Source organism: Eubalaena glacialis, chromosome 11 (genome assembly GCF_028564815.1).
Source record: "Eubalaena glacialis isolate mEubGla1 chromosome 11, mEubGla1.1.hap2.+ XY, whole genome shotgun sequence".
In the NCBI taxonomy this organism is placed as follows: domain Eukaryota; kingdom Metazoa; phylum Chordata; class Mammalia; order Artiodactyla; family Balaenidae; genus Eubalaena; species Eubalaena glacialis.
Window position 1 is genome coordinate 69,743,712 of NC_083726.1, and position 15,207 is coordinate 69,758,918.

At 35.4% G+C, this 15,207-nt stretch overlaps 1 protein-coding gene across 3 annotated transcripts in view; it reads left to right on the forward strand.

Moving 5' to 3' along the window:
• NELL2 (neural EGFL like 2) overlaps positions 1–15,207 on the forward strand; it is a 481,448-nt gene that overhangs the window by 248,998 nt on the left and 217,243 nt on the right. For all 3 annotated transcript variants that reach the window (XM_061206304.1, XM_061206303.1, XM_061206305.1), the window contains exons 11-13: positions 2,115–2,206; positions 5,356–5,458; positions 12,428–12,556. In XM_061206304.1, the coding sequence (XP_061062287.1) occupies positions 2,115–2,206; positions 5,356–5,458; positions 12,428–12,556 (324 nt within the window). The remainder of the gene's footprint in view (positions 1–2,114; positions 2,207–5,355; positions 5,459–12,427; positions 12,557–15,207) is intronic.

Consider the following 15,207-nt stretch of genomic DNA (forward strand, 5'->3'; position numbering starts at 1 on the left):
TGCTGATTGCTTGAAAGGAAATGAAGCAATTGTGATCTCATTCGTTTTGTGCCTCTCGCTCTGCCAAGCTCCATTTGGTGCCCTATTGTCTCACAAGTTGCCTATTTGAGTCTTTGGAATTAAGAGTTTAGAGAAGAAGGTCCACCTGCTCTGCATGAATATTAAATTATCATAAGACTTTGTATAAGGAGAATTTACCCTTGTGTTTTTACAGTGTTTCCTTTTCCCTCTGCTCTAAGAAAGACTTGGAACATCAGTTTTTTTGCTTCAACATACCCTTGGACTTGAATAGACTGCAGTTATCGAGTTGTATAATATAATAGGCTTAGGAACCTTTGAATGGCAGGTGCTGAATAGAAGAAGGTTTTATTTATTCTCCTTATCTCATAAAATGTGGTACTTAAGTATAATTGAACACGCCATAAGCCAGATCTTGGTATTTTGAGGTTATTGAATCTCATAAGAAAAAACAAAGCACAATCTTAAAAATTGCTCGTTGGAGAGAGACATTTTCCAATCAATCAGGTTCATTAAGTAAATGCACATGCTATTGTGATTCATATATGATAGATAGTATGCAACTGACAACTCCCTAGTTTCATTTTGAATATTCATGAGTGAGCAAGCTTCAGCCAGCTTTTAAGTAATATAATTTATGCAAGTAAGTTGTATTCCCTTCCAACAACGTCCAAAACTTTAAAATCAATTTGCCAGTAATATATATTATGTAGTGAAATTTGTTAATAAAAGCTGAGTAAGGAGATCAGTTGAAGGATGGCATTTTAAAAATGTGCATGCTTTCCATTATTTAAATGTGCACCTTTTAAATAATCAGTTAACTTTTGGGCAAAGATGAAAGTTGGCTTAAATATGAATATTTGTACAACCATATATATATTCAATATTATTAATAGAAGTATGTCTAATTTCTTTGTTATAATTTTTTTTAGGCAATGTGATACTTTTAAAGATAATGGGATATATAAATTCTGAAGAGGGACTTTATTCTAACTCACACAATGGAATTAAAAGGAAACGTACATACCCCTTTTGTAAAATCCATGTAGTTAAAATTAAAAATTGGATTTAGTAAATAGGGCTAACAAACTGCTTGAGTTTTTTTCCTATCAGATGACTGCTTCTTCTGGTCTTTTGAAATGATTAGCTTGGGTTGATCTAGATGTTATGGAGCTCCAAAAATCTACAATATTGAGTGTCCTTTGAAAGGAAAACCGTACAAATCTGTGAAAACAAAAGTTGGTTCAGAGTCTTAGAATGGAGGGCTAAGCCCTAGAAGGATACTGAAAGTTAAGCTTAATTAGCTTCAGGGTAAATCTGTCTCTGTTTAGGTGATGAGTCAACGTGGGTAGTGGGAAACATTCATTTCAAAACAAGCAAGCAGTTTCCATTGGCTAAATGTTTGCTGTGAATTGTAAATATTTTGAAAGTCTCAAAAAAATTCTTTGATACTTTGTATGCATTTTCACTCATTAAAAATGTTTTTGCCACTGAGTCTGAAGTTCTATCTTAAAATTTTATTTAATTGTGATGGAAGCAAGGCAGGCCCAGATTAAGACCTTTCAACATCTTAAATAGGGTGCCTTAACCCACATGTACTTACAAATAAAATGATACTAACCCATAAAACATAACATTTACATGTATGTACTGGAATTAAAATAGCTTCTTTCTAATTTTCTGTTTTAAAATTCTGTAATGGTATATAAAAATGAACTTTTCTCATATTTGTGTTGCCCCTGATTTGTAGTTGCTTTGAGCACCTGCTTAATATGCCCTGAAGTGGGACATCATCTAACAGGCAAGTAATTGGCTTTGAGTCTGCTTATCAGCACTCCTTTTTCAGAGTTTAATTCTGACTTGCCATTGCCCTTTATCCTTTTTGTACCTTATTTTACTCTCTGAACTTAATGGGAATGAAAATAACTTGAGCTTACATGTGCCTTATATTGGGTTGAATTTAGGTTTACAGTTACTCAAACACCTTGAAAAGTCACAAGGACATGTGAAATATTGTGGCAAAATGATCTGAACACCTGTAAGCTGTTTTTCTTAATGAAACATTTAAACAATATATATATTTTTTTACTCCAAAGCTATATGCCAATTTCATGGACGAACCTACTTTGAAGGAGAAAGAAATACGGTCTACTCCTCTTCTGGAGTATGTGTTCTCTATGAGTGCAAGGTAAGGAAGCTCTTCATGTGTGTTTCAAAATTCTTTCAGTTACATGAACACAGTAAATGTTCCTTTAAAAATCTCACCCTTGTAATACCTTTAAAACTTCTAAGGCAAAGAGAAAATTTAAGAAATTTAAAATGATAATTATAGCTCAAATGTATAGAAATTCTCATTGTTTTTGCAATCATGTAAATTAGTGGTTGTAAAATAATTTTCCCAATAAATAAAAACACTCTTTTGTCAAATTAAAGTTTTATGAAGTTGTCTTATATTTTCCAAATACAAATCAACTCCTTGTTTGCTGTTTTGAAGAAAATGTATTAGATAAAATTAGACTCAGCCTGTTCTCACTCTTGCTTTTGACTCGTAATAAATATCACTCAGTCCAATTAAAATCAGAACAAAATTTACCTAATAAAAATCAGCTGTTGGATGGAGCGGAGACTGATATTGATCTTAATTCCTTTGGGAGGAATCTTTTAAATAATTTTAAGGAGAATGCTTTATAAATGTGCTCTTGACGTATGCTTCTGAAGCAAACGTGATTCATTTTAAGTCTGCTTCTTGACCTACTAATTGAAAAACTAAATATGTTTCATAACACTTTTCACATTTACCTTTTATAAACTATGATTTTATATTCCTTGACCATAATGTTATATTTCAAGCCATATTCTATCTAAAGGAAACTGTCTACATATAAAGTTTCTGCTTTAGGGTTCATTTACATTTGATCCTTAATTTTCTTCTTCAAATGCCTCCTGTACATGGTTTGTGGGGATGATTTAGTATGCATAGATTATTTAGAAAATTAAGATAAGTGATTTACTCTGCTGGCAATAAACTGTGAGCATTCATATGATTAAGTGTTGGGGAAAGGAGAATCCTCAGAATTTTGCCAAGATAAGTTGAATCTGAAAAATCCAGCTGTATACCTCATGCATCTTAAGTTGGAAGACATTTGGGATAAGCAAGGCAGAGACATAAAGATGCAAAACTGTGGCAGATTTGGTTTCTAGAACATGAAAGCTCTGATTTGTTCATGTCCATTATTAGGTATTCTAGCTGCTTCTTTTGGCTTTAAATCAGCTCTCCCATGATGTAGGTTACCATCTTAAAGTTAAGGGAGCTGGGGCATAGAAACATTAACACAATTGCTGAAGCTGTATTTCAAGATGGATTTTTCTCCATCAGCATCCCTTCACCAATGCTGTTTTGAGTGGAGCAGGTCCCACTGTAGATATAAGGATTGGAAGGCTTGGAGTGAGATCTAGCAACACCAAGGAAATCAGAGAAATTTTACTTCAAGGAAGGTGGAAAACTTTTGTCAGCTGGTTTCTAAGTAAACTCTAACTTTGAAATATCAGCCCTAAATCTGAAAATTATGAGGGCATTTGAAGATTCTCCACTTGTGTGTGTGTGTGTTCTTTTCATTTGACAAGTGTATTCCATAATACTGATAATTATGATTTAAAATTTACTGAGATAGTTTCCTACTTGATTTTAAAATACCTATAAAGTGATTTTATTTTAAATTCTGTTTGTGAGAAGTCTGTGTATAGGCAACTCTGCAGGTGCTTAATAAATATTGGGTGAATGAATAAATGTTACCATTTATTTGCTCAAACAAAAGAAATCACTTCCTACCCTCTAACGCTGTGCTGTCCAGTAGAAATATGATGCAAGCCACACCCGTGATTTTTATTTGGGCTAAATTTTCCGTATTCAACCCCATATATCCAAAATATTATCATTTCTAATGTAATCAATATAAAATTCTTAATGAAATATTTTACATTATTTTATCATACGAAGTCGTCAAAATCTTGTAGCTAGTGGCTATGGATTCTATAGCACAGCTCTACCAGAATTTCATAAGCTTTTGTATTCTTCACTAAATTCTTGACATTAAGGACTCCCATTGTTTTTTCTCCCTTCAGGCCCCTGAGCTATTTTACATAATTGTCATCTCTCTCAGGCTTCCATTTTCTGGGCTGTCAATTCTAGTCCTTCTTTGTTCCTTTATTGTCAGTTTTGTGGCCTTGAAAATGTGTCCTGGGGGGTTTGTGAGTTTCATAGTAACACAGAAAAACACTGTGGTCCTGAAAATAAGGTTATCAGAATGGATATTACCGTCAAACCAAAGGAAGAATAGCGTTTGACTCCACAGTATACATGTCTTCTGACACTTTCTTTCATTTTTTTCCTGCCTCTATGGTGACTTGGAGAAAGTCCTTTCCATCGATAAGCCAGGAAGAGGGAGATATTGAAATTACGATTTCTTCAATAAAAGCAGTACTTATAGAAATGATATCTAAAAAGCTAAGCTATTGAGCAGTATTAAAATGGAAGCCTTCAAGTTCCAACGGTTATTTTATTACTTATGTATTGGTAAGCATAGTATAACAGTTAATGACCCTCGCTCTTAAAGAGACTGGAGGTTGACCGTATAGAAGCAAAATGTTTGCTTCAAGGGCAGTGCTGTTACATTTATCAGAAAAATGTTCTGTTCTGTATTTTGGTTTCTCTTTGAGAAGGGTTTTATCTACTTTGGTGGCTAGAACTATAATCGTTTTACATTGACTTATTCATTCATTCAGGAAAATTTTTCGATTGCCTATTATATGCCAGGAAAAATGCAAGACATTCATGCTCAAGAGACATAAATCCTGCCCTCATTTTCCTTATAGTTTTGTGAGAGATCCGCAATATTCCTCACCACACTCACTTGGGATAATCTGTAACAGTTTAGGAAACTTTGAAATGAGAATGTTAAAAAAGCCCGGGTTTTATTTATTGTGTTTTCCAAAGTGAGCTATTGATGGAATTCAAGCTGTATCTTTGCCACAGTTGTCATCTGGATGTGCAAATATGTTGTAAACTAACAGAATCTTCAGGATCACCCTGGTGTTTGGAAATTGAAGGCATGGCTGCAGTGTGGCATGCTTCCATTCCCAGAGCTCCTTGTCCATCTGAAAGGCTTTCCAGTTATCATTTAATGTCATTTTGCCAGTGAGTGTGTGACCTGTGCAGAGGTTCTCAGGGTGAAAATTTTACTCTCATGTTCGAAGAAATTTCTTGGATGCCGGATCTGGAAACTTCTGAGTTATTCCTAATTAAGAGCTTTGAAGCTTTTATTTTCTGTTGTCTGACAGGACCAGACCATGAAGCTGGTTGAGAGTTCAGGCTGTCCAGCTCTGGATTGTCCAGAGTCTCATCAGATTACCTTGTCTCATAGCTGTTGCAAAGTTTGTAAAGGTAAGGCTTTTCTGTAAAATAAAATGTATGTGCATGAGTCATTCTAAGAGGCTAGTTCAACTGACAGGAAATAGAACTTTTTATAATCAAGTTATTTGCAAAGACTATTGAATTAAAATCGAGATGCTCCCATGCATTTCTGCAGGGTGTATTGTACCTGTCTCAAGCTCTGAGTTTCTATACTTCTCTCTGTGTACTTGTTCTGAGTCAGCATGGCATTGTTGAAAACATTTATACAACAGTGCTGAGTTATTTTGTTGTTTCTTTTTTTTGCCAGGGGTAGGGGGGGATTTCCTTTCTTTTCTCTTCAGTCTGTTTTTATAATTGTCTGAGCATAATTCCCATGTTGTTCAAATCCCTCTCTTCACAATTCCACTCTCCTTCACTGATAGGCTTCTACACTACCAAGAAGAGAGAGGCCATCATACATGCATTGCTTGTTCTGTGTTGCCTCTGTGATGATAAGCCTATGACCAATAAGTAGAAGGAACTTAGATTTTTAGTTCAGTATAAGAAAACAGTAAAACTTGAGGTATTCAGAAATGCAGTGGGCTGCCCAGGAGGCAGTGAGTTGCCCATCACTAAAGATTCTTAAACTTGGTATTTTGTTATAGATTTAAGTATTAAACTAAAGGATTAATTATATGGAATTTTTATGTTCCCGACCAATCATGAAATTATATGTGCCTTCTTGTGTTATCCTGAAATTATGTGTTTGTGAATCTATCTCCTTCATTGGATTTTGCACCTTGAGGGCAGGGCTGGGTCTTTATATTCATCTCTATATTCTTAATACCTAGTATGACACCAGGGATATAGTTGAGGCTCATAACTCATGTAGTTGGTACTGTATAACAGTGCCTTAAATGAGCTACTAGCACTTGTTTTAATAATAGCCTTTATTGGTGCAAAATAAAACTTAAATGGAAAAAAGTAAGAAAAAGAAACTTTATAAAACATATACTATTTTGTTTCCTTTTAATCTCATCTATTAAAAAGGAAACATAAGATCCCTCTCTCCCATTTTTAGGAGGGTGGTGCAGTTCTTTCGTTTTCTTTTTAGCTACTTCTTCCATCCATTCTATTAAGACAGCCTGTTTGCATCCATTTCTTTTTAAAGAGCCTTGATACATTACCAAAAGCAAGTTAAGAATGGAAAAGCTAGCTACAAAACTGGTTACATTTAAATTGTCTATAGTTTTTTTTATTTTTTTTTTTTTTATTTTTTGGCTGTGTTGGGTCTTCGTTTCTGTGCAAGGGCCTTCTCCAGTTGCGGCGAGCGGGGGCCACTTTTCATCGCGGTGCGCGGGCCTCTCACCATCGCGGCCTCTCTCGTTGCGGAGCACAGGCTCCAGACGCGCAGGCTCAGCAGCTGTGGCTCACGGGCCCAGCCGCTCCGCGGCATGTGGGATCTTCCCAGGCCAGGGCTCGAACCCGTGCCCCCTGCACTGGCAGGCAGATTCTCAACCACTGCGCCACCAGGGAAGCCCTAAATTGCCTATAGTTTTAAAAATTAATATGTTTACACAGCCCACTCAAAACATCGATACAATGACAAAATATACCATGACCTACACCCCCTCCACCTGAGATCCTGATATCATTGATATGTGGCCGGCCAGAGCCAGAACCAAACTCAGGTTTGGCTTCTCATTGCTCAAAAGTCAATGTTCTAGAGACAAGGATTGGTGGAAAAAGAAAGATGTATTATTCAGGAAGCCGGCAACCTGGGAAGATGGTGGACTAGTGTCCCCAAAACCATCTCCGAGTTGCCAGTTAGGGGACAAGAGTTTGTAAAGGAAAAGTTTCAGAGGTGTGCAGTAGGGGGCTATGTGTGGAGCAGCACAGTCTGCTTCGATAATCACCTTGAAATTGGTAGTGCAGTGGTCTGGTCCGAGTCACCTTGATGGTGTAGGGAGAGCAGTTAATCTGTAGCTGCAGGCTTGAAATGTCCTGTAGTTCCTGGAATTTCTCAAGCATGCAGAAGGTTATTCTTTAAGCATTTAATCATATTATAGCTTATTCAGGCCTATGTCATAGGTTTTTCTCAAAATGGAACTGGGGCTTCCAATATGGAGTTGCCTTCGCTAAGGCAGAAGCTCAAACCCCTTTTCCTAATTCCTGAATAAGTGTTTCAGAGCCAGATTTCAGATACATGGGATGGAGCCTTGGTATCACCTTAAAAAACACTCTTCAATAAATTATTTTACTCAGCCTGGATTGAGAACCTCTGGTTTAGAACTGGAACTGAAATTGGACAGGTTGGCCTTTCTTGAAACATTTAGCACCATTTAAAATAAAGGTTACTTCCATTTCTGACTTCAAATAAATAAACAAATGAGTCCTCCTGGCATTCTCTGACTTTTAAACTAAAAAACGTCAAGTTTTTGAAGGCTTAAATTTTGAGTCAACTCCTGCACACATATTGTGACAAATTCATTTGTAGTAAGGTTGGCCTCCAGTTTCCAGGCCTGTCTGCCTAGTGCTAAAGATGCCGTGTTCACATCTGAAAAACTAAGTTGTTCAACAACAGTTAGTAAATATTCCCTGAGGGCAGAGCGTGAGATTAAATTGTTGACCTTTCCACTGGAGGCTCGGCCGGTGGTTGGAAACCAAGCTGTGCACCGAAATAAGGCTCCAGATTTCTAGGCACCAAGTCAAATCCAGCCAGGGCTGTTTTCTAGGTACCCTGCTGTCTTCCGTTGTAGCAGCTCAGGAACAGTGTAGCAGGAATGTTCTTTTCACTTTTTTCATATCTGAGAGCTCTTTCAAGGAAGCTTATGACAAATTACAACACGACAGAGACTTCATGATACAGCGAGGACTCTGACTTAGAAAGGTACAGAAATAACGTGAAACTATATGTTTTCATATCTCAGCCCTTGCCATTCTTCTTCTCCTCCCTTGGCCACCCCTTTCTCTGCTTACAGACCATCAAGTCCTATTCACTGGATGCCCAACTTTAATTTAGCATTGACTTTGTCGTGCCTTACAATTAGAAGTGATAGAGGCACCGTGTGCATAAGGCTGAGTGGGTGTAGATTGTTTGCACCCAACTTCTGGACAATTCATAGTTTCCCACATCATTCAATTACACCTTCATGATTCTTGTTATCTGTGTACCACAAATAACATTATTTAGTTAATGTTTTAATGTCTACTGTTAGTCAACTCATTTTGTGAAAATTTAGTTTTATTCCTAAGCAGTGGTATCCATGAAATAATGGGATTATTTGTTAGATTCATGTATTTTTTTATACACATTTAAAGAATTCCATTGCTATCAGTACTTTTTTTTTAAATGTTCATCCATGCACGTGAACTACCTTTTGGGAAAAATCAGGATTATCCATCATCTCTCAGACGATACTGATATGAGTTAGTATTCTTTCAGGTACAAGTGATAGAACACCCAATCCAACTGACTTAAGCAAACAGTGGAATACATGGCCCCAGTGAGTGGCTTGACTCAAATCTCAAATCTCACCCCTTTGCTTAGATGCATCTTTCTGTTTGTCTCCTCTGAGGTGGCCTTATTTTCAGACTCTATGTGTTCCCTGACATTCTTATGCACACGTTATTATGATACTCAAGTAGGTGGAAGAGAAAGTTCAATATCCTCGTGAGTTGAACAAAGGTCCCAGAATTGAGTTTCAATTATCTGCATTAACCTGAACTGCATCATTTGCTCAGACCTGAAGAAATTACTATGTCCAAGCCAGTGGGATGCATTGATTGGTGTGGCCTTAACCAGTGGGCAGTGTAGTCCATTTTCCTGTAAGCACCTAGGCTAACAGTAGAGGTGAAGAGTTCATCCCAGGTATGACTAGGTTTTTGTTTTGTTTTGTTTTTTTCCACAAAAAGGAGGAATAGACACCTGTAAGGCAAAACCAACAAATATTCACCTCAAAACTATTGCATTCTCTTTCTCCTGGTTATTATGAATAACATTTATTTATATTGTTCTTACGCATAATCTTTTGTATCCGACCCTTCCTTACCCTTTTGTATCCTCAGTCATAGAGAAATGCTTATTAATATTTTATAGAAAGATCTAGTACACTTAGTGAAAGAATCTCATGTAAATTTGGAAAGCTTAAAAGGAATAGAAAACTTGGTATCCTTGAGGTTAAAACCCAAAGGAGGAAATAAAAGAAAGACCTGATTGTATTATATCATTAATCTATCCATTTATAGCAAATATTTGAATTTTCTCCTATGATAGGTATCTCAACACATTTGGTTTGTGGCTTATTAGTAATACTCTAATTGCTTTAATTATTAACAAATGCTATACTATTACACTTTTACATAGATGATCTCATTTGAACCTTTTGCAAGGTAGATATTATCCTAATTTTACAGGTGAGAAAAGCTGAAGGTTTAGAAAGGTTAATTAACTTACACAGCTAGTAATTTACACAGCCAGTAAGTGCTAGAGATCAGATGTAAATCCAGGTCTTTCAACTCCAAAAACCAAGCACAGATGAGTAGGAATGTGGCTATAATGGTGGTAAGACTATGGTTTATTGCCAACCCATACTCTGATTTTTTTTGAAGTTCTTCCCTATAGATTGGAAACAAGCCCCTTTAACTGAGTCTGAATTTTCTAACCATCAGTAGTTAACCTTTTAACCTTGGCATTTTTGAATCTAAGCAGTAAAACAGCCAATAGATTCAATCAACTTATTTGTTGAGAGACTAAATCAAAATAGCTATCTGACATTGTTTAGAGTAAATTAGTATTTGACAAAATTTTCAGTTTTCAAGTCTCCAGGTTAATTTAAAAAACTCATCTGATGAAAAGTGAGGTACTCCCTAACTGAACCTAAAACAATGAAAAGTAGAATCATACTGTTATCTTATAGTTAGAAAATTCTTGCAGCAATTAAACACTGCATGGTGAGCGTGTGCATGATATTTGATGCTGAGATAAGGGGGTCTTACCATTACTTACACAGACCGGAAATGGATTGTAATAGAGGAGGCTTATGGCATAGACAGTGACAGCATGGATTGGACAGAGTCTGAAAAATAGGAGAAGAGAAAATGCATCAAAATGAAGTGTTGAAAGATAGTTTTGAAAAATATAAACTTATGAAAGAAAAGTAAAAGTGCATCAGGAACAGTTCCTGTTCTTAGTCACTGCTCTCTAAAAGTTGTTTGAAGCATTACAGGTAAACTTCTACAGATTTAGCACTGTGTTAAAACATGGTCTCTTAATTCTCTGTGTATCTTAAGGAGTGGGCCAGTTTTTTTAGTAACATTGTTTTAATTTAGAATAAATATAAAGTGATTTTTTGGAACATTTTCATTTTAGGTTGATGATGTGCTGAGCTATTGGGATAGAGAATGAGGATGACTTTTTAGCTGAAATTATCCCTCGTCAGGCATTGTAAAAAGACACTGGAATACATTTTAAGAAATATGGTCTCAATTTAGCTATTAAAGAAGGAAATAAAAAGACCCAAGGAGAAAACATTTTTCACTTTTCCTTTCCTTAAGAGTGAACCTTTTACTTCTAAAATTTCAGCCTTAATCATGAGAATTTAGATTGTGAAGAATCTTGTCAAGAAAAGTTGTCAAGTGATTTCAGTGCTGTTATTGACTATATATTTTTCCCATCTTCATACACTCTGTTCTATTTTATTTTATTTCTGTAGAAATCACTAATTCTTTCGATTTTTCCTATCCTTTTAAAATGCATCACTGTATTTTGAGAGCCTCACCCTTCCTAAGGCTTATTAAATTGTACAAACACTATTTTACTATACATTGTAGTTGCATTTCATGGGAGATTTGTTTTAACTCTGGGTCAATATTCAACATAGTCCTTATGGGCACAAACCAATTGGAATGGACATCAACCATTGTGCTGAACCAGAGTATACCTTTTGGCTGTGGTATAGCTTAGTTCACCCTTTCACTGAATCACAGCACTGTATGCTAATTTGATAACAAATAAGATGAGTGTAGAACTTACATCTTCATGATTTGCTCAAGTAAAAGTCTTTTCTTGCATGTAAGCAGATGAGTTTATTCTGAGCTACATGAAATGTATTCTTCTAGACCTCTTTCCTTTTATGCATGGTGAAAAAGTAATTCATTAGACAGTGTAAAACGAGACAGAAAATTTATGCATCAAGCAATTTGAAAATTGTTTGAATGATGTATAATCATATCATTTCCATTAAATATGGATTCCAGTGTTCCAGCTTTTTATATCAGCATCTTAGATGATCTTTGAACAGGGATTCACACAGGAAAAAGAGATTCGAGAAATTACGCGATTGGTGTCACTGTTTATGAAATGTTCCATTTTTCTTTCCTCTGCATAAAGACTCTGGAATCTGTGAAATCTTCATAATTCATAAAAACTTTCTTTTTCTTTTGAGTGGACATACTTTGTCTTGCAGATTTCCTGAGAAAATTAGATTAAAGTGATGTGATTTTTTTTACACGTTTAGAGTTTTGTGGGGTTTTTTAAGGATGCCAATTGTTTCATTTCTTAAATACATAATGTGCACATCCCATCTGGCTTGGTCTGTATTACTCATAGTTATTGACAGTGTTCAATCACTAAGTCTCAGATCACTTTCCTTCCTCACTCTGTTGTCTTCTATATTGTAAATCTTCATTTTGTACTCCAAGAATCTTTCTTTGTTTCCAATATTTGGAGGGCTGTAATTGGAATATTAGGGACTAGAGATAGCATTTATAAAGTCAGAAATAGAGGAGACTTCAAGAAGGAATTAACTGAGTTAACTTCAAGAAGGAATTAATTGAGTTAAACACACTCAAAAACTTTTTAGTACACATAGCATATGGTCCTATAAACATTGGATGAAGATATCCACTTAATTGTTTAGAGAAATATAGCTTCTAAATCAAAGAAAGATTTTAAGGAGACAAAGTTTATTTGCTTTGTTATGATTTTATTTACCCTAATAAGTTTCTTTTTTCTTGTAGGTTATGACTTTTGTTCTGAAAGGCATAACTGCATGGAGAATTCTGTCTGCAGAAATCTGAATGACAGGGCTGTTTGTAGCTGTCGAGATGGTTTTAGGGCTCTTCGAGAAGACAATGCCTACTGTGAAGGTAATCCTTGTAATGATGTGTAGCTAGACTGTATAAATTTCCTAGGATTACTGCATGCAAAATTTATTAATTTCCCAGGTCGTCAAGTTGATGGGCCCATTAAAAGCAGTGAATTTAATCTGAAGCATATTAATCAGCTAAAAATAATTATCTTTCAAATTAAAGTTTTTCAGCTATCTGCTACATGTCAGACTAATCAGTTAATATGGCTGGGTTTCTTGAATTAGGACAATGCTTCCACTGTGAAATTGCCTTCTTTTTTTCATAATTAGATATTCAGGTAGTTCACACATTGACATGATTACTGTGGCTTGCAGTAAGAATTGTAGTCAAATTTTTTCCGACAATGTTGTATAACAAAGACAGTCAATTAACAGGAAGATAAAGTGCCCAGCACCATTTCTGTTTGCTACTGTCAGTAATCTCAGTGGTTGTATTCACGCTCTGTGGTATTTAGTAAATAGCTCCAGTGGAGAAAATAGTTTCCTAGTTATTTTAAAAATCTTAACTAATATCCCAGGTAGTTTACTGTCTCATTGAAACAGTCCAAATACAGTGATGAGGCCCCTGGCATTCACAAATACTGTGGCTTTGACTGTTTGGGAAGACCCTAGAAGTCCATGAGATGTAGTAATTTATAATTTCCCCAAGGCACACATTTGAATCATTCTCATTAATTGTGTGACTAGCTAGTGGGTCTTGCAAGTAAGAACACTGATATGGTGGTATTTGGGCACTTGGACAGTTTTGGACTTACCCTTTACAGATGTCAAGAATGTGCCATCAGTCCTTAGAGATCGTGTTTAGCTACATGATGATTTACTGGCCCTTGGGAAACCAATTTCTTTTGTTTCCCTCAGGTTTCAATAGATTTTCTCTGCCTTCAAAATTGGTATTCACTTTTTAAATTGACCTTTTTTTTCTCAGCGTATTCCTTTAAATGCTTCTGATTCAGTCCTAAAGAGACCATTCTATTTTTGCCAAAAGAAAGACATATAGCTTCCCTTCCCCATTCATAAGTAGATTTTATTTAAAATTCCTCATTTTGAAAGGTTTTATATTAGAAATGAATTTAAAGTAACTTAGTAAAATAATGTATTTTACATTAATATTTGGGATCTCTAATATGTAATAAGTTCCACTGATACTGTTAATGTGTGTAACATGAAATCACATGATATAAATTCATACGATACCTCTTTCTGAATCTTAATCTTATGATAATTATTCATATTTTGAGCTTCTTTTTGTTGTTGTTAAGTATATTCACTCTTGTAATAAATATTTAGTGAGCACCTACTGTGTACCACGCACTTTTCTAGGCACTGGGTAGTAAATGGTGAATAAGACTGATAAGGTTCCAGTGCTCAGAAGCTAACATTCAAGGGAGAAGACAGAGAATAAGTGGGTAACTAAGAAGTAGAGAAGGCAATTTAAGGTAGTAATAAATAATAGGAAGAAAGTTAAACAGGATGATGTGATAGAAATCGATTGGGGATTAATTTAGATGAGATGGTCAAGGAAAGCCTCTGGGTTTGGGGTTGGGAGGGGATTGACAGTTGAATTGAGACTTGATGATAGGGAAGTAACATGGAAAGATCTGCAACAGAGCATTCCAACTAGAAAGAATAGCAAGTAGATAGACCCTAAGTGGTAACTAGCTTGGATGTTCTAGAAAGAGAAAGAAGGATAATGTGATGGAGCAGATGAGTCAGTTAAGATGCAACTGGAGAATTAGGTAGGGGCCAGGTAATGTAGGGAGGCTGTAAGTATTTTAGATTCATCTAGTAGGGGAGTGATATGTACAGACTTGTATCAAAAAAGATAGCTCTGGCTGCAAGGTGTTAGATGAACTCTGGGGTTGGATGTGGTCAGAAGAACAGAAATGTAAACAGGAAGACCAGTTGGAAGGCTATTGCAGAAGCCTAAGCAAAGTTGTTGATGGCCTGAATTAAGAGAGTGGTAAGAGAAATAAAGAGAAGGAGCATATTTATGTATGTTTTGGAAGTAGAGCCAACAATGCTTGCCGATAATTTACTGTAGAGGAGAATTAAAGAGTGATAAATGGGAGTCAAGGTTTTGATTTTAAGCGGCACGTGGATGATGTTGCCATTTATTGAGACAAGAAAGAGTTCAAAGCAAGAGGCCAGAAATTTAGATTATTTATCAATACAACCTGTTGAAAATTGATTTAACTGTAAAGACTAGATCTCTGTTATTATCTACACATTTATCTGTAGTGCAAATTGGCAGCTGTTTTCTATTCTGAATGGATCATACTGAAAAATGGTTTGTAAATTTCCTCATGTTATTTATTTTTCATTTAAGGAAGTAATCTTCAAAAGTTAAAATAATGGAAAAACTTGTTGGTTTATTATAGGAATCTTGAATTTTTTATACATGAGTACTTCTAGTGTATCTTTTGTTATTCATGTTAACAGATTCTGCAGTATTCTGATCAAATTTGATTTTCTTTTTCATTTTGTTTTATTGTTGCTAAGAATTTTTTATTGAAATATAATTGACTTATATATTATATTAGTTTCAGATGTACAACATAGTAATTCGGTATTTGGATACATTAGAAAATGACCAGCATCATAAGTCTAATTACCATCTGTCACAATATAAAGTTATTACAATATTATTGA